Here is a 19,815-nt window from a genome sequence, read left to right on the forward strand (position 1 = left end):
AAAAAAATATAGCTTTATTGACACACAATTTATATGCCATAAAATCCACCCATTCACATTAAAAACGCCCCACCCTTGAAAAAGAAGGAAGCTCTGTCACATGCTATGGCATGGGGGAACCTGGAGGACATTACGTTAAATGAGCCAGTCACCAAGAGACAGATACTATGTAATTCTAATTGTATGAGATCCCTAGAGTAATCAGATTCATAGAAACGGGTAGTAAGACGGTGGGGGCCAAGGGCTGGGTGCAGGAAATGTGGATTTAGTGTTTAATGGATACAGAGTGTCGGTTTGGCAAAATGAAAAAGTTCTGGGGGTGAACGGTGGTGACAGTTGCACGAAATGCAAATACACTCAACACGACTGAACTGTGTCCTTAGCAATGAGCAAGATGGTAAATTTTATGTTATATGGTTTTTACACAATTTTTTCCGATCCTCACTGCGTGGCATGTGGGATCCTAGCTCCCTGACCAGGGATCGAACCCACACCACACTGGAGGCATGGAGTCTTAACCACTGGACCTCCAGGGAAGTCCCCACAGGTTTTCAAGTGAGAAAATTCACACGCGGGAGTGGAATTGCCGTGCTGGCTGCGGGAGACTACACGTGGCTCCCGAAGATGTGGCCACATCCTAGTCTCCAGGACCTGTGATTCTTATTTTTTTAATTTACTTTTTATTTTATATTGGAATATAGTTGATTGATAGTGCTATGTTCATTTCAGATGTATAGCAAAGTGATTCAGTTATACATATACACGTATCTCTTCTTGGTCGGATCCTTTTCCCATGTAATATTATCTTACTTGGAAAAAGAATCTTTGCAGATGCAATTAAGTTAAGGATCTTGAGATAAGGAGGTTGTCTTGAATCATCTTGGTGAGCTCTGAATGCTAGCAAGTGTTCTTGTAAGAGAGAAACAAAGGGGCATTAGAGAGAGACACACACACATACACACACACACACACACACACACACACACACACAGGGAGGAAGCAAGAGGAGGGAATAAGATGTTAAGATGGAGGTAGATGGTGCAGTGATTCAGCTACGGGATTCAAGCCACTGATTGCCAGAAGCCCCCCGAAAGCTGTAAGAGGCAAGGAACAGCTCCTCACATGGAGCCCTGAAACAATTAACCTGGGATTCCTGGCCTCCAGAACTGTGTGAGAACAAATTTTTGCTGTTTTAAACCATTCAGTCTGTGGCCATTTGTTTCAGCAGCCACGGGAAACAAATACGCTGGCAAACGGTTTCCGTGGTGATGACAGCTTCTCCCCCTGCAGGGTGAGAGTTTGGCTGGGCCTCACCAGCACTGGGCATTCTCCATCCTTTTCATTCTAGCCGCTCTAGGGGGTCCGTAGTAGTGAGTAGACAGGAATGATTATTTTCAGAGGAGAAACCTGAGGATCAGGGCGTGACTCGTGAGAACCACTCACCTGTGGGTGAGAGAGTCCACGTCTGCCGTGTACCCTGGTGTCAAGCAGAGGCACTTCTAGCAGATGGCAGGGCTTCGCTGGGAACAAGCTCAATGTCCTCTAATAGGGACCCGGTTCAGCAAATTGTAACCTGCCCACACAGGAACACCAAGTGGTCACTAAAGACGCATATTGAATGCCAGGAAAGGTCCTTATGATCTGTTATAGAATTAAGGAAGAAGAAAGAGAAAGAAGGGCGATCTGAGCACATTCTCATCAGGAAACACTGTCAAGAAGGAAATACTCCGAAACGAGTATTAGAGTGGGAGGGTGCTTTGCCTCCGTGTTTTCTAGTCTGTCTGAATGAATACCGGCCACTTGAATACAGGCACACCTCGTTTTATTGTGCTCCACTTTATTGCACATTGCCAATACTGCATTTTTTACAAACTGAAGGCTTGTGGCAGCCCTGCGTCGAGCAAGTCTGCTGGCACCACTTTCCCAACAGCATTGGCTCACTTAGTATCTCTGGGTCACATTATGATGATTCTCGAACTAGTTCAAACTCTCCCACCAAAAAGATTGTGACTCACTGAAGGCTCAGATGATGGTCAGCATTTTTAGTCATCAATTATTTTGAAATTAAGATATATAGATTGTACTTTTTGGCATAATGCTATTGCACACTTAAGACTACAGTATATAGTGTAAACTTTTTTTTCCTTCTTATTTTTTTTTGTCCGCATCACATGGCATGCGGGACCTTAAATTCTCTGACCAAGGATCAAACCCGTGCCCCCTGCAGTGGAAGTGTGGAGTCTTAACCACTGAACTGCCAGGAAATTCCCTAAACATACTTTCTGTATGCACTAGGAAACCAAAAGGTTCACGTGATTTGTTTTATTGTGATCCTTGCTTTGTTGCCATGGTCTAGAACTGAACCTTCAATATCTGCGCGCTGAGCCTGTGTGCAAAAATACTGAAATGTTCCTGAAAGCTGTCCTGGGCCTCCTGCAGGTGTCCCGGTGTTCCAGGTGAAGCCCCAGGACGTGACAGTGAGATCTGGGGATTCTGTGGCCCTGCGGTGCCAGGCCTCCGGAGAGCCGGCGCCCACGATGGAGTGGCTGCGAGCGGGCCAGCCCGTGCGGGCCAGCCAGCGGCTCCAGACCCTGCCAGACGGGAGCCTGTGGCTGGAGCGAGTGGAGGCCAGAGATGCGGGCCCATATGAGTGTGTTGCTCACAACCTCCTGGGCTCTGCCACGGCCCGGGCGTTCCTGGTCGTGAGAGGTATGGGGCACCCCTGCCCAGGTCTTCATGGATGGGGGTGGGATCCCTTGCCTGATGGGGATCTGTGTGTTGCTTGGGGGGCTCTTGGATCAATATCCTGTCAGCTCCCTGACTCTTCTTTTTGCCTGGAGTCACAGACTTAGAATGAACCAGCTCAGAGGGCCTTAATGGTCATCTTGTCTACCCTACCCTTTACACTTGGAGAAACTGAGGCTCTGAAATGCTGGGTGTTTGCCGCTCGTCTTGGATCCTAGCCCTTCCAGCTTAACTGGCACTCACTGGTGTGCTTTGATTGGACACAAAGGATTGAACATGTGCGTGCTCAGTCGCTTCAGTTGTATCTTGTGATTCTATGGACTGTAACCCACCAGGCTTCTCTGTCCATGGGGATTCTCCAGGCAAGAGTACTGGAGTGGGTTGTCATGCCCTCTTCCAGGGGATTCTTCCCGACCCGGGGATCGAACCTGCGTCTGCCTGCATCTCCTGCATTGCCAGGCGGGTTCTTTATCCATTGAGCCACCTGGAAAGCCCCTTTGGGCACACACGATCCTATAATGTGGCAGAGTAAAGCAAGGGTGTCCATGGTGCCCACCTTGGGGGTTGTGGTGAAGTCTGTGAATTAGAGTTGCTCCAAGCTCTGCCTGGCCGTGGTAGGTGGTCAGTAATGGATGCTACCTCCTGCTGTAACTAAACCCTGACATCTCAGGTCTCCTCAGTCAGCTTATGTTTCCTTTAGGTCAGATCAAACTTTAAAATTTGGTAAAGGACTATGCTGAGAAACTGCACTAAAATGACTGAGATTGCATAAAAGAAAGTCACAAAATATATTCTTTCTGTGCATCTGTAGGAAATACTCCATATTTGTGGCTCTGTAGCTCTGTCCCTGTCCATGGCAGACATCACTAATCTATCACCACCCACAACATCAGATTCCTTCTCCACAGAGCACTTCTCCATGCAGCACCTCCGCACTGACTTGATTGGGAATCGACACTTGACCACTTGAAAACCCACTCAAAACCCACTGCCAACCAACAGTGGGACTCTTTCTGGCCTTTTTGGTCTCCTCATCTCCTGCAGGGGATGGAACACAGACACATGCAGTTCTGAAAACCCAGTGGTTCTCTGACACCCAGCCACAGATGCTGTCTCTAGAGCAACTGCAGGTCTGAGCAGACCTTCCCTTTATTTCAGTTCTTACCCTGTCCTGTTGAAAAGCTCCCACCCCAACCACAGAGCTCTTCACATGGCCTCTGGGTTAGTTTCCTGAATGTGCTATAACAAAATAGCACAAACTGGGCGGCCTGAAGCAACAGAAATGTATGATCTCACAGGAGGGTGGAAATCTAAGATCAAGGTGTCAGCATGGTTGGTTGCCTCTAAAATCTGTAACAGAGAATCTATCCAGCCCTCTCCTCTAGCTTCTGGTAGTTTGCTGGCAGTCTTTATTTTGATTTTGATTTTTTGGCCACATCACATGGCCTGCAGTATCTTATTCCTTGACCAGGGATCAAACCCAAGGCCCCCACAAAGGCAGTGCAGAGTTTTATCCACTGGATCAGCAGAGAAGTCCCTGGTGACAGTCTTTAGACCCCCTTGGTTGTAGAAGCATCACTTTGGTCTCTGCCTCTATGATCACATGGCATTCCTCCTGTGCTCATGTCTGTCTTAAAATTCTCCTTTATATAAGGATCCCAGTCCTATCAGATTCAGAGAAGGCAATGGAACCCCACTCCGGTACTCTTGCCTGGAAAAATCCCACGGACTGAGGAGCCTGGTAGGCTGCAGTCCTTGGGGTCGCAAAGAGTCGGACATGACTGATCAACTTCACTTTCACTTTTCACTTTCATGCATTGGAGAAGGAAATAGCAACCCACTCCAGTGTTCTTGACTGGAGAATCCCAGGGACGGATGAGGCGGGTGAGCTGCTGTCTATGGGGTCGCACAGGGTCGGACACGACTGAAGCAACTTAGCAGCAGCAGCATATCAGATTAGGGCCTACTTTCCTGACCTCATGTTAACTTGGTTACCTCTGTACAGACCCTATCTTCAAATAAGGTCACACGCTCAGGTACTGAGGATTAAGACTTCAACACATCTTTTTAGGAGGACACAGTTCAATCCATAACAGCTTCCTTACTTTTTTGATGGAAACAACTAATTTTTATTATTATATTAACTCATATATGTTAACTGTAGAAAGGCCAGAAAATTTTTTTTAAATCCATGAAGATAAAAATAGTGATCAGTTATCTCTGATAATTCAGTTATCAGAAATAGCTCAGGTAATTATTAGGGGTGTATATTTGTACCCTTTTCTCTGAATGTAAAGATATACATTTTTTTTTCTTTTTACAAATGTGTTCAAATGTACAAGTTGTGTTTACAAACTGCCATCTTTCTTACTCTATTACAGACAATATTCCGTGACAGTAAGCCTAGTCCACACCTGTGATGGTTTCATATCATTTCATAGGAACATTTTCATTTGTAATAGAAAACAATTTTTTTGGCTGCACCACACGGCAGTGAGATCTTCCTTGATCAGGGATTGAACCCATGCTGCCTGAGTTGGGAGTGCTGAGTCTTAACCCCAGGACCACCAGGGAAGTCCCGCAGGAACATTTTTTAAAACATAATTGCTGTTGGCTTCATTAAACAAGCAACAGGTTTTTCTTTTCCAGTTTCCCCTCTGAAAACCATCCTGTAGTACACATCTCTGTGTGCTGGCCTGAATATTTCTACAGGATACACTCCTTCAGGAGACATTGCTAGGTAAAAGATGTCCAAAGGCTTTGAGGCCCACTACCCCTCTCCAGGATGGGGGGAGCATCCTGGCCTTGTGGGGGACAAGAAGCTGCTGAGTCACCCCGCATCTGAGGAAGTTGACAGTGGCTTGTCATCCCTGGCCTCCAGTTTCTGTCCCCTTCTACAGCTGCCAGGGCCATAGTGCTGCCGTTTTACCTGCTGCTCCCAGTTCCTTCCTTGCCCCCTTATTACAAGGCCAGGGTTAGGTTCATGGCCTTTCCCTATTCCCCCGATAAACCCCAGAGCTGCAGATATTGACAGGAGACATCCCAGATGGGCATCAAATCTCATCAAACCCCAGCAGGCAATGGCACTGCTTCCTGGAATCCAAAATCAACCAGCCCCCTGATTTACCCACTTAGGATCTTGGCAGTTGAGTGTTTTATGTTATTTTTTCGACAGATCATTGGCAATTTCTTGTTAATTTCCCCTGAGGGCTGGTGAGTGGAGAGTCAGACTAGCTTCTGTTCTCTTGCCCCCTGGAATGCCATCTGTCCAGACGAGACAGCTGGCCCATTAGGCAGAGGAAGCACCCCCCTGTGCCCGTACCGTCCATTTGATTAGTGTTCAAGAGCGTCTGCCAGCAGACTGCCTGGCGGCTGCTAGAAACCCAGCCCACCCCAGCGGGGCCAGCGGCAGGGTGGCTGGAGCCAGGACTACACTGATGGAATGGGAGGCGTTCCGGTGGTGGCATCTAGTTCCTGGCTCGGTGCCCTGCCTCTCCACCCTGGCTCCTCCGGTGTGCCAGCCACCACCCCCCATCACCTGGCATTTTAGAACCCAACAGGTATTTGGCACATCTGTGGTCCCACCTCTTCATTTTATAGAGGAACCAACTCCAGTGTGGCATGGGAGCCTGACTTGCCCAGCTTTTCAAGAAGGTGTTGGAATGAGAAGCTGGAACCATCTCTGCAAGGGCTTCCTCTTAAATGCCCCCCATCTCTCTCGAAGCCAGGATCCCCTAGGTGTCGAATTCATCACCCACGAGCTGTGTGTCCTTGAGCAAGTCCCTGCCTCTCTCTGAGCCTCAGTTTACTCCTTCAGGAAAATGGACAACAGCACCTGCGTAGCCTTGAGGGCACAGAGGCGGATAGTGTCCCTCTCGTTCTCTTCCTTCCTCACAGGAGAGCCCCGGGGGAGCCGGGGCAGCATGATCGGGGTGATCAACGGCCAGAAATTTGGTGCAGCCGTCCTCAACACCAGCGTGCAACAGGAGGCACGTTCCGGGGTCCCCACAATCCACAGCAGCATCAGCCACATCCCCACAAGTGTGGGTAAGTGGGGGCCAGAAGACCCTCTGACTCCAGCTGAATCCAAACCAAAGTAGGTGGAGGTGGGGACCACTTCCTTCCCACCCCACAGCCCCCAACCAAACAAAATAAACTGCATTTAAAATCAGCCCAAGGGGGACTTGCCTGGTGGCCCAGGCAAGAGTGGCTAACACTCTACGCCCCCAATGCAGGGGGCCGGGGTTGGATCCCTGGTCAGGGAACTAGATCCTGGATGCTGCAACTAAGACCTGGAGCAGCCAGATATATTTTTTTAAAAAATCAGCCTGACAGAGTGTGAAATGACCAGGTTTATATGAATGCAGGGTCAGATCGTGCCTTTTTGCCCCCATTGATTGCCGTGGGAGGTTTTCTCCACTGTTAAGGCAAGAGCTGCCAGGGAAGCCGAGGGATCATCAGTAAGAAGTGAGGGATTCAGGATGGAGGGGACAGACATGGGGAACGTAGAGAATAAAATTATCTAGAAGGCCTGGAGAATCAAGAAATGTCCACTCACAAACAGATTCATAAAGTGGTGTGTTCTAAGCAGATGGGCTTCCCAGGTGGTGCTAGTGCGAAGACCCCACCTTCCAGTGCAGGAGATGTAAGAGACGCAGGTTCTATCCCTGGGTCGGGAAGATCCCCTGGAGGAGGGCATGGCAACCCACTCCAGCATTCTTGCCTGGGAAATCCCACAGACAGGGGAGGCTGGCGGGTTACAGTCCATAGGGTCACAAAGAGTGGGACATGACTAAAGCAACTTAGCACACATGCACGCAGATGGAATGTTCTGGAGAGACATTATAAACGCTGCTGTAACAGACCCTACCATCTCACCCAGCCCAGGGGCTCCTACATCCCCTCATGGGGGTCCAGAGCGGGGAGAGGGTCGTGCTGAAAGGGGTTTTGCTACAAGCAGCCCCTCCAGCACTGCCCTTGACCACAGACTGTGTCAGCCCTGGCTGGGGGGAATAGGGCGGAGCTGCAGGGGGTCACTCCAGGCTGCTTGCTGTCAGTAGAGAGCGAGTGAGACACAGCCCAGATGCAGCTGCTTTTCTTCCAGCTGCAGGAGCAGGAGCTATGGAGAAGCCTCTGGCTCCAGGCCAGGCGCTCAGGCTCTGTTTAGTGGAAGCAGAGACAAAGAGGCCAAGAAGGTTCTGCTCCCAGGCAGGGGGGTCCAGCTAGCTCCCGTGAACATCAGCCCTCTTGCGCCTCTTCTGAGCCAGCAGTTTGGCCGAGAAGCTGGACCATCCCTGGCCCTAAGCCAGCAGGGTTCCCCCTTCCCCCAGTCCCAGATCCCTCCTGCCCCAAGAGGAGGCTGAGCTTCATAAGAGATCTGTGAATCCTTGTCCAGGAATTTTTTTTTTTTTGGCTCCTTTTTCCAAGTCAGTGGTTTAGAAAAATCCTGTGTCTCCCAGGCTCTTATGGAAGGTGTCTACAAGTTAGGAGACCTGGTTAATTTTCAACTTGGTCCGGCATGTATACAGTGATGGTCTATACTGTTCTGGGCTCTGTGGTGACCCAGTAGCCCTGAGTATTTATTGAATTCAATTGAATACTAAATAGACTTCTCTGCATAAATATATTTTGCTAATTTTCACAATTAGTCCATGTAGTAGATATTGTCTTCACCACTTCCCAGGTTCTGGCCCAGGTAATCACAAAGCTGGGCCTGGGCGGTTGGGGGAAGGGACCGATCTCTCCTACTGGGGCAATAGGGAGCCACAGAGAGACCTTGAGCGGGAGAGCAGCTGCCCTTAGGATCCAGCCTGTGTGTCCACCCCCATCCAGGGCCTCTGATGCGGGTGCTCGTGGTCACCATCGCCCCCATCTACTGGGCCCTGGCTGGAGAGAGTGGAGACGCCCTTAACGGCCACTCCCTGACGGGTGGCAGCTTCCAGCAGGAGTCACATGTGGAATTTGCCACAGGTAAGCGGGGGGCTGGGTGGGGGTGGTCTTCCCGGAGGTGGGCCGGGTGGGGCTGAGGTCTGAGCCCTGGGCCTCTCCCCCACGGTGACTCCAGCCTTGGGGGGTTGGGTGGGTTGCAGGGGAGCTGCTCACTATGACCCAGGTGGCCCGGGGCCTGGATCCCAACGGCCTCCTGCTCCTCGATGTGGTGGTCAATGGCATCGTCCCCGAGAGCCTAGCGGATGCAGATCTGCAAGTGCAGGTTGTAGGGGGGAGCGGGGCGAGCCCTGGGGTGTGCAGGTGGGGTGGGTGAGAGAGAGTGGGAGGTCCTGTCCCTATGCCCCTCACCCCCACCACTGTCACCCACAAGCAGCCAAGCCACTTTCCTTCCTGGACCCCCAGCAGGGGCTGAGCCTGGCCTGGCTGGACTTAGGGGAGGACCAGCCCCCCAGTGGGAAGATGCTCTGGGTCCAGCTTCCCCGAGAGCCAGAGGGAGCCCAGCTGGTTGGAAGCAGAGCTGAAAGGCCCACGCCCCCCAGTTGGGGACTGAGGGTCCCTCACCCCTTGGAAGTTGGTACCCTGATGTCCTTGTCCCCCCACCCCCCACCCCGCCCAGGACTTCCAGGAGCGGTATGTGCAGACGGGGCCCGGCCGGCTCTTCGTGGGCTCCACGCAGAGCTTCCTGCAGGATAGCCTCCGCTCGTTCCTGCGCTGCAACCACAGCATCCGGTACAGCGCGGCCCAGGGCCCCCAGCCCCAGCTGGTGCAGCACCTGCGGGCCTCCGCTATCAGCTCGGCCTTCGACCCCGAGGCCGAGGCCCTGCACTTCCAGCTCTCCACGGCTCTGCAAGCTGGTGAGGCCCTGTCAGTCTCCCCAGCTCCCACGGCCCCAGCCAGGGCCCCCAGATGAGCCTGGGCCATCTCTCACCAGGCCCCTTGGGCCCTGGGGCCCACGTGAACTCAAGGCCTGTCCCCTTTGCCTTGCAGAAGAGAATGAGGTTGGCTGCCCGGAGGGCTTTGAGCTGGACGCCCAGGGAGAGTTCTGTGTGGGTGAGCACCCTCCCCTCCCTGGCACGGACGAGGGAGGTCTCCTGGCCTAGGAGGGGCAAGCTGGCGGGAGGGCCTGGGAGCACGGACCGTCAGACCCCTCCCCTCCCCGCAGACAGGGACGAGTGCTCCGACAGCCCCCGGCCCTGCTCCCACTCCTGCCACAATGCACCTGGCCGCTTCTCCTGCTCCTGCCCGGTTGGCTTCGCCCTGGCCAGGGACGAAAGGACCTGCAGAGGTGAGCGGCCCCCGAGGGGAAGAGGCTCGCTGGGGACCTGGCCCAGATGCGCGCAGGGAGATTCCGGGCTTGGACCCTGGGCCAGGGGGCACACCCCTCAGGGAACGTGAGCTGAGGGGTTCCAATGCCCTCTTATCACAGAGAACTTGCTGTTTTGAGGGCCTCGGAGCAGGGAGGCTCAAGTACTTGGGGGTGAAGGGGTTCCTCAAAGATATACATGCCCTGAGAAGCCTTCCTGGCCCTCAGCAGGCATTTCTGGTCAACTGGAAGTGAGCTGGCACCCACCTGTTCCCTCTTGTTCTACTTGCCCCCCTCTTATCGAAGTTGCTGGATGACAAAGCTGACCGTGAGCTGCGGTCTAGACACTGATGCCCCGCCTGTGTCTTCTATCCCACCAGTGGGGCCTGGCACTGCCGGGTGTCTGCTTTGGGGCACCCAAAGGGCACTGTCTGCAGCCTCACTTCAGACGCCCCAGGCCAAGGCCCAGGGCCCCTTGGGGTGGGCTCTGTGCTCCCAGGGGTGTTGAGATGATGGCCAGTGCTAGCAGGAGGGGCGGGGACCCTCGTGCCAGGGGCGTCTGGGCCCGGGGGGACAAAGCCTGTGTGGGTGGGCTGGGCCTGGGGACAAGCGTTCATGCGCCCCCCGCCCCCAGATGTGGACGAGTGTGCGTGGGAGGCCGACCTCTGCCAAGAGGATCAGCGCTGCGTGAACCTGCTGGGGTCCTACCACTGCCTGCCCGACTGCAGGCCTGGCTTCCGGGTGGCCGCCGATGGAGCCAGTTGTGAAGGTGATAAGGCCGGGGGGCTGAACTGTCCTGCTCCTGGGAGCCCAGTCGTTGCCAGGGCGCAGCAGAGGGCCTGTCGTGTGTCACTGGGACGCTGGGGCTTCAGGGAAGCTGGAGCCCAGGGAGGCTGGGGAGGAAGCCTGAGCTGGGCACAGGAGGTCCGCGTACCCTTGGCAAGTACCCTTCTCCTTTCTGGGCCCCAGGTTTGTCTGCCTGACAAAGAGCGGGCAGGTCAGGGATGGCAAACACAGGCTACCTCTGCTACCATCTCCCCTCATGGGTCGTGGTCCAGCCTCTGCATCCTTAACACAGCTTCTCCAGCTTCAGTGACTACTGCAGCTGCCCTTCGAGATGAAACCTAGGTGCCAGCCCTGGATATGTGACTTCTAGGGTCCTTCCTGCCCTAGCATTCTAGGCTTTCATAATGCTGGGTCCTTGGGCTTCCCTGGTGGCTCAGACGGTAAACGCATCTGCCTGCAATGCTGGAGACCCAGGTTCAACCCTGGGTCAGGAAGATCCCCTGGAGAAGGAAATGGCAACCCACTCCAGTACCCTTGCCTGGAAAATGGGGCCTACAGTCCATGGGGCCGCGGAGTCAGACACGACTGAACGACTTCACTTTCTTTCTGGTTTCTCCGAGAGAGGCCATCGGTGAGTGGGGAGAGTATGATCAGTTTGGACTCAGAAGAGGGAGTCACTCCATTTCGGTGACTGTTCGTAGGACTCCTCTGCCTCCTGTCTTCTTCCTGCACTCCCTTCCTTCTTTCTCACCATATTTTGAGCTCTGCCCATACACCAGGGTCCTAAACCCTTCATGTGCATGAGCCAGTTTTCTCCCCGTGACTCCATGAAACAGTCCTGTTGTGACCCCTTTTTACAGATGAGGAAACTGAGGCTCAGGGAAGGGATGTTCCTGACTCAAGGATCAAGAAACATGGCAGAGTTCAGTCCAAACTTGGGGCTCTGCGTCCAAAAGCGTTAAGCCACTCAGTCGTGTCTGACTCTTTATGACCCCCATGGACTGTAGCCAGCCCACCAGGCAATGGGATTTCCCAGGTGAAAATACTGGAGTGGGTTGCCATCACTTTCTCCAGGGGATCTTCCCTACCCAGGGATGGAACCTGGGTCTCCTGCATTGCAGGCAGATTCTTCACTGTCGGAGCCACCAGGGAAGCCCCGTGCCTCCAAAGCTCACCTTTTAAGCCCCTTCCTTCCTTTGAACCCAGACCCTTCTTACCCTCCAAACCTGGTATAATTAAACGTAGTGGTTGCAAAGGCTGGCATTCCACCAGCTGGCACTGAAGTTGAAGAAGGAGACAGGGATGAGGCCCAGATGTTAAGAGGCGTGATGTGTCCTGGGAGAGGGGCTCTGGGCTCAGCAACCATCCCCCTGCCCCACAACCCGGCCCACCCTTGCTCCTTCCTTTCCAGATGTGGACGAGTGTCTGGAGCAGACAGATGAGTGTCACTACAACCAGACTTGTGAGAACATCCCAGGCGGGCACCGCTGCGGCTGCCCCAGGGGCTACCAGGTCCAGGACCCCGGCCTGCCCTGCCTAGGTACGGGGAGAGCCACCCCCTCGCTGGGACCCTGGTCGGCACCCCCAGCTCACAGGCAGGGAGCCGTCATAACAAGGATGACACTTGAGTTCAGTGAATAGAAATAGGAGCCAAAACCAAGTGTGCAACCAGCACACGCCTGATCTGTGCTTCGCCTGCTGTTTCCTACCCCCTGCCCAGCAAGGTCACCTTCCCTGGGGGCCTAGGAGGGGGAGGAGGGTGGTGAGAGGCGGGTGGGTCTCAGAGAAGCTTTGCCAAGAATGAGCCTGGGGGCCGAAGGGAGGAGTGTTGAGGGACCCATTGAGGGACCGTGGGGTCTGGGGCTCGGGGCTGGGGGACATGGGAACCTCTTGGAGCACTAGATCCTGGAAGGGGAGAGGAGGTTGGGGGTGCGGAGAGGGAGGGCTTGGTGGCAGGCTGGTGTGCAGGGGTCGAGGCAGCTGGATTCTGGGAAAGGCTGGAGGGCAAGAGAGATGGCCAGAGCCAGGCGGAGCAGCACAACTCTGAGCCGCCTGGGCGCCTGGCCTGGCCCTGCTCCCCTCCAGATATCAACGAGTGCCTGCAGCTGCCCGGGCCCTGTGCCTACCAGTGCCACAACCTCCAGGGCGGCTACCGCTGCCTGTGCCCGCCGGGCCAGACTCTCCTCCGCGATGGCAAGACTTGCACCCCACTGGAGCGCAGTGGACCAAACGTGACCACCGTCAGCCACGTCAGCCACCGGGACCCCCTGGTGGCCTGGCTGCAGGCCCGTGGCCCCAAGCCCAGAGGGTCCTACCACGCCTGGGTCTCCCTCCGACCGGGCCCCAGAGCCCTGAGCATGGGCCGGGCCTGGTGCCCGCCCGGCTTCATCCGGCAGAACGGCGTCTGCACAGGTAAGAATGAACCCGGCGGGACACACCCCGCTGTGCTGACTCAGGCCCCCGGGCTGGGCGTGTGGGCACCACGCCCGTGTTCAGAAACCCAGGGTGCAGGCAAGTAGGATGGCGATGCAGGCAGACGGCTGCCTCCTCACTACATGGTTTCTCGGAACCCCGGCTGTGCCAGTGGGCAGGGGGCTTCCAAAGTGGGTGGAGTGTTTTCCAAACCGTTGACTGCAGGACTTCTTTACCGCTTGTGGCTCAGCCGGTAAAGAATCTGCCTGCAATATAGGAGACCTGGGTTCGACCCCTGGGTTGGGAAGATCCCCTGGAGAAGGGAAAGGCTACCCACTCCAGTATTCCAGCCTGGAGAATTTCTATACAGTCCATGGGGTCGCAAAGAGTCAGACACGACTGAGTGACTTTCACGTTCGCATTACCCAGAGGGAAGGCAAGTGTTCCCAGGAACCCACTTGGAGGAACTCTCCTCCGGTGCGCAGAGGTGAAGCGGTCAGGGAGGGAAGGAGAATGGTCCAGGTTGACCTGAGAAGGTCAACAGGGACTGGGGAGTGCTACAGAGTCATGCGGGTCGAGGGCCCTTGTGTGGAGGCAGGTTGGCGCTGGGCTGCAGACAGGGGAAGGCATAGAAGGCAGGTGTATTTCAGCATCACTGCCTGGACAGAACCGTCTGTCCTGGGAGCGCTATCTGCCCCCGACACCCACCCCATGGCTTGGTGCACATGGAGCCCAGGGACTCTCCCAACCTCCCCATCCAGGGTTGGGTGGGGCATGAAAGTGAAGTCGCTTAGTCATGTCCGACTCTTTGGAATCCCATGGACTGTAGTCTACCAGGCTCCTCCATCCATGGGACTTTCCAGGCAAGAATACTGGAGTAGGTTGCCATTTCCTTCTCCAGGAGATCTTCTGGACCCAGGGACTGAACCTGGGTCTCCCGCACTGTAAGCGGACGCTTTACTGTCTGGGCCACCAGGAAAGGGGCATGGCAGGGAGAAATCCCTGGTGCCTAAGCAGGGGATCTCCCTGACTTGTCCCGAGCCTGGCGATGGGCAGGCGTGCGGCCACCTGGGCATTTGTGACTCAGTGTTTCTCTGCTCGCAACCCCTACCCTGCCCCGGGGCCAGACCTGGACGAGTGCCGCGTGAGAAACCTGTGCCAACATGCCTGCCGAAACACAGAGGGCAGCTACCAGTGCCTCTGCCCTGCAGGCTACCGCCTCCTCCCCAGCGGGAAGAACTGCCAGGGTGAGCAGGAAGGGGCGTCTCTCACCCAGTCTGCTCTCTCCAGTCCCCTCTCAACCATCTCCTGTGACGGAGGGGCAGGGAGGGGGTACGTGCTGCCCTCCCCCACCCAGGTGGCCAGAGCCAGAGCAGCACCCACAATCCCAGCGGGAGCTAAGAAATTGTTGTGGACAGGCTCTGAACATAGCTGGGCGTGTGTCCCTGGACAACTCGCTTCACCTCTCTGTGTCTCGGCCTCCTGGCGAGGTGGGGCTCACACGGCCCCTCCAATAAATGTCTGGATGAGGAGGGTGGCCGCAGAGCCAATGCTCAGCAAGGCGGCGGCTGCTGGGAGTAGAAGGGAAGCCCTCTAAGCCCTAGGCCAGCACATTTCCCCTAAGGTGCTCTGCAGTGGGTCAAGCTTCTGCTTCTAGTCTTCATGCCTCACTCTATTGTGGGGGTCACCGAATGGCCTCTGAGAGGGTGGGGCTCCCACGGGGATGGGGGGCAGAGAAGGATCACCGGCCGTGGCCTCTCGGGGTCCTAAGGCAGTTGTCTCCCTCAGCCTCTTTACGCCAGTTCCAGGCTCAGCGGTCCCCAGAGTGCCCACCTGGGGAGAAGGGGAGGTGCCAGGGGCCTGCCAGCTGGGCTGTCACAGTGTCAGCTGGGGACCAGGCAAGGGGCTGCCCACCTTGCTGTCCTCTGAGGGCATCGCTTTCCCACCTAACCCACCCCTCCCCTCCACGCCTCCCTGGCTCCTGCCTTGGGCTCTTTCCCCTTTGCCCCATGTCTTCACCCTGCTCTCCTCACCCACCTGCCTGCCCAGACATCAACGAGTGTGAGGAGGACGGCATCGAGTGTGGGCCCAGCCAGATGTGCTTCAACACCCGTGGCAGCTACCAGTGTGTGGACACGCCGTGTCCCGCCACCTACCGGCAGGGCTCCAGCCCCGGGTAAGGGCTGAGCTGGTTGGGGGTTGGGGGGTGGGGGCAGATGGTCTGCCAAGAGCTGGGCAGCGGGACACTCTGGCTCCTGGAGAGCCCGACTCCTCCTTCTCCAGGAAGGCCCTGTCTCGGGCCAGAGGCCCTCGAAGGGCCAGAGGGTCAACCCTGCCAGAACTCCTGGGCGGGGCTCCTGAGCTCAAGGGCAACATGCCATCAAGGAAAGCACTTTTCCTGCAGCTATTTGGGATGTGAACTCACTTGAACGGTTATCGTTTCCTGCACAGCGCTGCAACCGCTAAGCGCGGAGCGCAGGGAGAGGCCAGAGCCGGGAGACAACTGGGAGGCAGGGGTGCTGGGGGATGGACACACAGGGACACATGGGAACACGTGAGTCCATTCAGGAAAGCGGACACAGGAACACACGCGCAGGCGCATAAACTCCACCCAGAACCACAGGCAAAACCTGAGGACTCACACACAGCCACACAAACACAAAACACATTTCCTCCAGGTCTCTCACTGTGGCTACAGATACTCATAAAGATGCACAGACGAAGGGACCTTGGCTGGCAAGAGATGCAGCTGTCAGGGCAAGGATTTTGGGTGGCGACCTGCCGGGGGCTCTATTAATCACGAAGCCTAGGCTGAGGCTTGGAGCCGGTGGTGGGGGGAGGGGGGCACCCTTGGCAAGGTTGAACCCCCTTGGTGGTGGTGATGGTTTAGTTGCTAAGTCGTGTCCAACTCCTTGCGAGCCCATGGACCGTAGCCCACCAGGCTCCTCTGTCCATGGGTTTCTCTAGACAAGAATACTGGAGTGGGTTGCCATTTTCTTCTCCAGGGGATATTCCCCAGCCAGGGATCAAACCCTGGTCTCCCGCATTGCGGGCAGGTTCTTTACCAACTGAGCTACAAGAGAAGCCCCCCTTACCCTGCTGCAAATCCAAAGCCAGTTCTGGGGTTCCGGAGTGCCTAGAGGGCTTATCACTGATGGGGGACCTGTTCGGGTGGGAAAGGGCAGGTCTCTGGCTTCCTGAGGCCTCAGTTTGCTGCTCTGTAAAATGGGCTGACAGTGACGCTTGTAGAGGCATGGGGCGCGCGAGGTGGTGGTCGGGCAGCTCACAGCTGAACTGCGGGAGTTGGGGGTGGAGTCTGCTTTATGCAGGCGGCCGGGCACGCGGATGGCAAACCGGAGTCGGTCGGTCTGTCTGTCCCGCAGGACGTGCTTCCGGCGCTGCTCACAGGACTGCAGTTCAGGCGGCCCCTCCACGCTGCAGTACAAGCTGCTGCCGCTGCCCCTGGGCGTGCGCGCCCTCCACGACGTGGCCCGCCTGGCCGCCTTCTCCGAGGCCGGCATCCCCGCCAACCGCACGGAGCTCAGCGTGCTCGAGCCCGACCCGCGCAGCCCCTTCGCGCTGCGCCCGCTGCGCGCCGGACATGGCGCCATCTACACCCGCCGCGCGCTCACCCGCGCCGGCCTCTACCGGCTCACCGTGCGCGCCGCAGCGCCGCGCCACCAGAGCGTCTTCGTCCTGCTCATCGCCGTGTCCCCCTACCCCTACTGAGGGCCGCGGGCAGGGGCAGCGACCTCCGGGGATGGGGGCCAGAGAGGACTGGACCCCGCCCCCGCTCCCCCGCCACCCAGGTGGTGCCCTTGCCCATGCCACCCAGCCGTGGCAAGCGACGTCATCTTCTCCTGTCCCCGTGCGTCAGCGAGACCTTCAGCAAACACGCCTCGGCGCGGCAGCCTTGACCCCAGGACAGCGAGAATCCGAGCTCGCCTAGCTTCCTCCGCCGTGGGGGTGGAGCCCAGCAGGGAGGTGACAGACGCTGTCCTTAGGTGGCGAAGACAGCAGGCAGGCTTGGGTAAATGAAGCCTGGCGGGCTTCTGCGGGCTTTCCGCAAGCCCCAGGGGACCCCGGGCGGGGACACAGCGCCCTGAGATGCTTGAGGGGAGCGGGGGCCGCAGCCGCTGTCACCCCCCATACCTGGCATTGTCATCCTGAACCGGGTGTGTGTATGGAAACCATAAAAACGTCTGTGTTTACCACTTTGGTTTCTTCCTCCAGTTATGTTGCTTTGGTAAGGAGGGGCTTTGGGAGGGAGACCACCACCCTTTAGGTCCTGGTGGTTCAGTCCCCTGGTGAGATGGGGCTAACACGGCCCTCCCCGTCAATGGAGCCCAGGCTCCTTACGGATAGGGTGGCCCTGGCACCTTTCTGGGCGCAGTGTCCTCAGCCAAAAATACGAAAATATGAGAGTGCCCACAACCCAGGGCTGTGGGGATAATTAAATGAAGAAGGAGATATATCACACAGACAGCAGCTATCCCTGGTAGCAAAGAGTAATTCTTAATTAAAAATAATTGCTAACTGTATTTGAGGAATGGAATATTTCTGCCATATCATTAAACAAGGATGTCGCAATCAGCGATGGCAGCCCTCCAGTGTGAGCTGGCGAGCCCCAAGGAAGCACAGGAAACTGACCCTGGGTGGCTGAGGTGCCTATGAAAGGACTGAGTTCAGTGAGCCTTGCATCCTCCCATACGTAGAAAACACTCCATTCCTTAACTTGGGACATCTGGTTTCCTTTAACAGTAATAAGGCAATGGCATCCCCCTGATGGGCTGCAGTCCATGGGGTCGCTAAGAGTCGGGCACGACTGAGCGACTTCACTTTCACTTTTCACTTTCATGCATTGGAGAAGGAAATGGCAACCCACTCCAGTATTCTTGCCTGGAGAATCCCAGGGACAGAGGAGCCTAGTGGGCTGCCGTCTATGGGGTCACACAGAGTCGGACACGACTGAAGCGACTTAGCAGCAGCAGCATACCTGCCCTCTGTTGCAAAACTTCTGTATAACCTGGCTCCTACCCTCGCCTCCTCCAAGCAGTTTTCTCAGGCTAACTTGAGATGCTGCCTCCCAGGCTTGAAGTCCCAAGGGTTGCCACTGAATAAAACATAATTCTCAACTTTTAGGTTGTAAATACTTTTAAGTCGACGTATTTAATGAATTAATGCCATTTGATCATTTCATCATCCACTAGAGAGTCATTAGGTCCTACTTATGTGCCAGACAGTGAACGTAAAATTCCTGTGCTCGTGAAGCTTATGTTCTCATGGCAAAGGTTTATAGACGGCAAGGAAGTGAGTGAAACGTGTATTTGTCAGTTAGCGAGGGTGCTGGGGAGAAGAACTCAGCTGGGACGGTGGGGGTTCAGGGGGCAATTTTTAACAGGCCGTCAGGGTAGGCCTCACTGAGTAGGTGGCATTGGAGCAGAGACCCAAGGAAGGTGAGGGAGACAGCCGTGCAGAAGTCGGCAGAAGGGCATTCTGGCAGAGGGAACGACAAATACCAGGGTGTCCCCCCACCCCAGGTAGAAGGATGCGGCAGCTCGGCGGGAGGAGGGGTGGGGGGCTGTGGAGTATGATCAGAAACCAAAGAGGGTCAGGCAGACTCTGGGGGCCTGTGGGGCCCCTGTAGGGGTCTTGGCTTCGACAGGGTAAGCTGGTGAGGGACACGATTGGAATGTCTGTGTTTGTATGGACCTGTCTCCAGTAAGCTGGGAGAGGATTTGTCAAAAGCCCAGCAATACTGTTCCTCGAGCTCCCCCCATCCCTGCCCTCCTGCCTGGGCTGCCCGCAGCCCCCTGCCTCAGTGATCGCTCTGTGCCAGCTGCCCCTAAACACAGCCTCTGGCAGAAAGAGGCCATTTCTCTTCCATGTGCTTCTGGTCCTTTGTCCCAGCTCCCTTTGGTCAGTGTGACACTGACCTCCTCCTTAGCACCCCCAGCCTCTCATCTGGGCAACAAGAAAAGCAGAGTTATTTCCCACTAAGGGATGTATGGAGATAAGACTTCATAAACAGAGCCCTTCCAGCCAGGCTGGGGTGAACAGAGGAGTCTCTACGTGCATTTTATAGGTGGAGAAAAGGACACTCGGAGGGAACAGGGCCTAGTCCCTTGCCTGATAGGTGACTGGTTAGTGGTTAGATTGGGACTCCCACCAACAGCCCCAAATGAATCTTCCCCAGGGTACTCCCAATTTCAAAGTTTGTTTCTTTTGAACCAGGCTTCTCTGGTGGCTGAAGATGGTAAAGAATCGGCCTGTAATGCAGGAGACCTGGGTTCGATCCCTTGGTCGGGAAGATGCCCTGGAGAAGAATACCACCTACTCCAGTATTCTTGCCAGGAGAGTTCCATGTACAGAGGAGCCTGGCATACACAGTCTGTGGGATCGCAAAGAGTCAGACACAACTGAGCAACTAATCCTTCATTTTCTCTTGAACTGGGGGTCTGTGAGCATCTTCTATAAAGGACCAAATAGTGAATCATTTTGGCTTTGGGGAAAACATTAAACTTCTCCCCTGGCCATTGCCCTGCAAATGCAGTCACAGTCAACACACAGAGAAGGAGTGACTGGCTTCCAATAACACTTCATTTGTGTTTTAACTTCGG

At 55.5% G+C, this 19,815-nt stretch overlaps 1 protein-coding gene across 2 annotated transcripts in view; it reads left to right on the plus strand.

The window, feature by feature from the left end:
- Positions 1 to 18,330, plus strand: part of HMCN2 (hemicentin 2) — a 177,860-nt gene extending 159,530 nt beyond the window's left edge. For both annotated transcript variants that reach the window (XM_010810510.4, XM_010810511.4), the window contains exons 86-98: positions 2,440 to 2,709; positions 6,643 to 6,792; positions 8,578 to 8,715; positions 8,835 to 8,956; positions 9,311 to 9,548; positions 9,682 to 9,744; positions 9,857 to 9,979; positions 10,632 to 10,766; positions 12,195 to 12,323; positions 12,869 to 13,195; positions 14,323 to 14,442; positions 15,245 to 15,371; positions 16,579 to 18,330. In XM_010810510.4, the coding sequence (XP_010808812.1) occupies positions 2,440 to 2,709; positions 6,643 to 6,792; positions 8,578 to 8,715; positions 8,835 to 8,956; positions 9,311 to 9,548; positions 9,682 to 9,744; positions 9,857 to 9,979; positions 10,632 to 10,766; positions 12,195 to 12,323; positions 12,869 to 13,195; positions 14,323 to 14,442; positions 15,245 to 15,371; positions 16,579 to 16,924 (2,288 nt within the window). In that variant the 3' untranslated portion in view covers positions 16,925 to 18,330. The remainder of the gene's footprint in view (positions 1 to 2,439; positions 2,710 to 6,642; positions 6,793 to 8,577; positions 8,716 to 8,834; positions 8,957 to 9,310; positions 9,549 to 9,681; positions 9,745 to 9,856; positions 9,980 to 10,631; positions 10,767 to 12,194; positions 12,324 to 12,868; positions 13,196 to 14,322; positions 14,443 to 15,244; positions 15,372 to 16,578) is intronic.
- Positions 18,331 to 19,815: the final 1,485 nt, after the last annotated feature.

Source organism: Bos taurus, chromosome 11 (genome assembly GCF_002263795.3).
Source record: "Bos taurus isolate L1 Dominette 01449 registration number 42190680 breed Hereford chromosome 11, ARS-UCD2.0, whole genome shotgun sequence".
NCBI classification, from domain to species: domain Eukaryota; kingdom Metazoa; phylum Chordata; class Mammalia; order Artiodactyla; family Bovidae; genus Bos; species Bos taurus.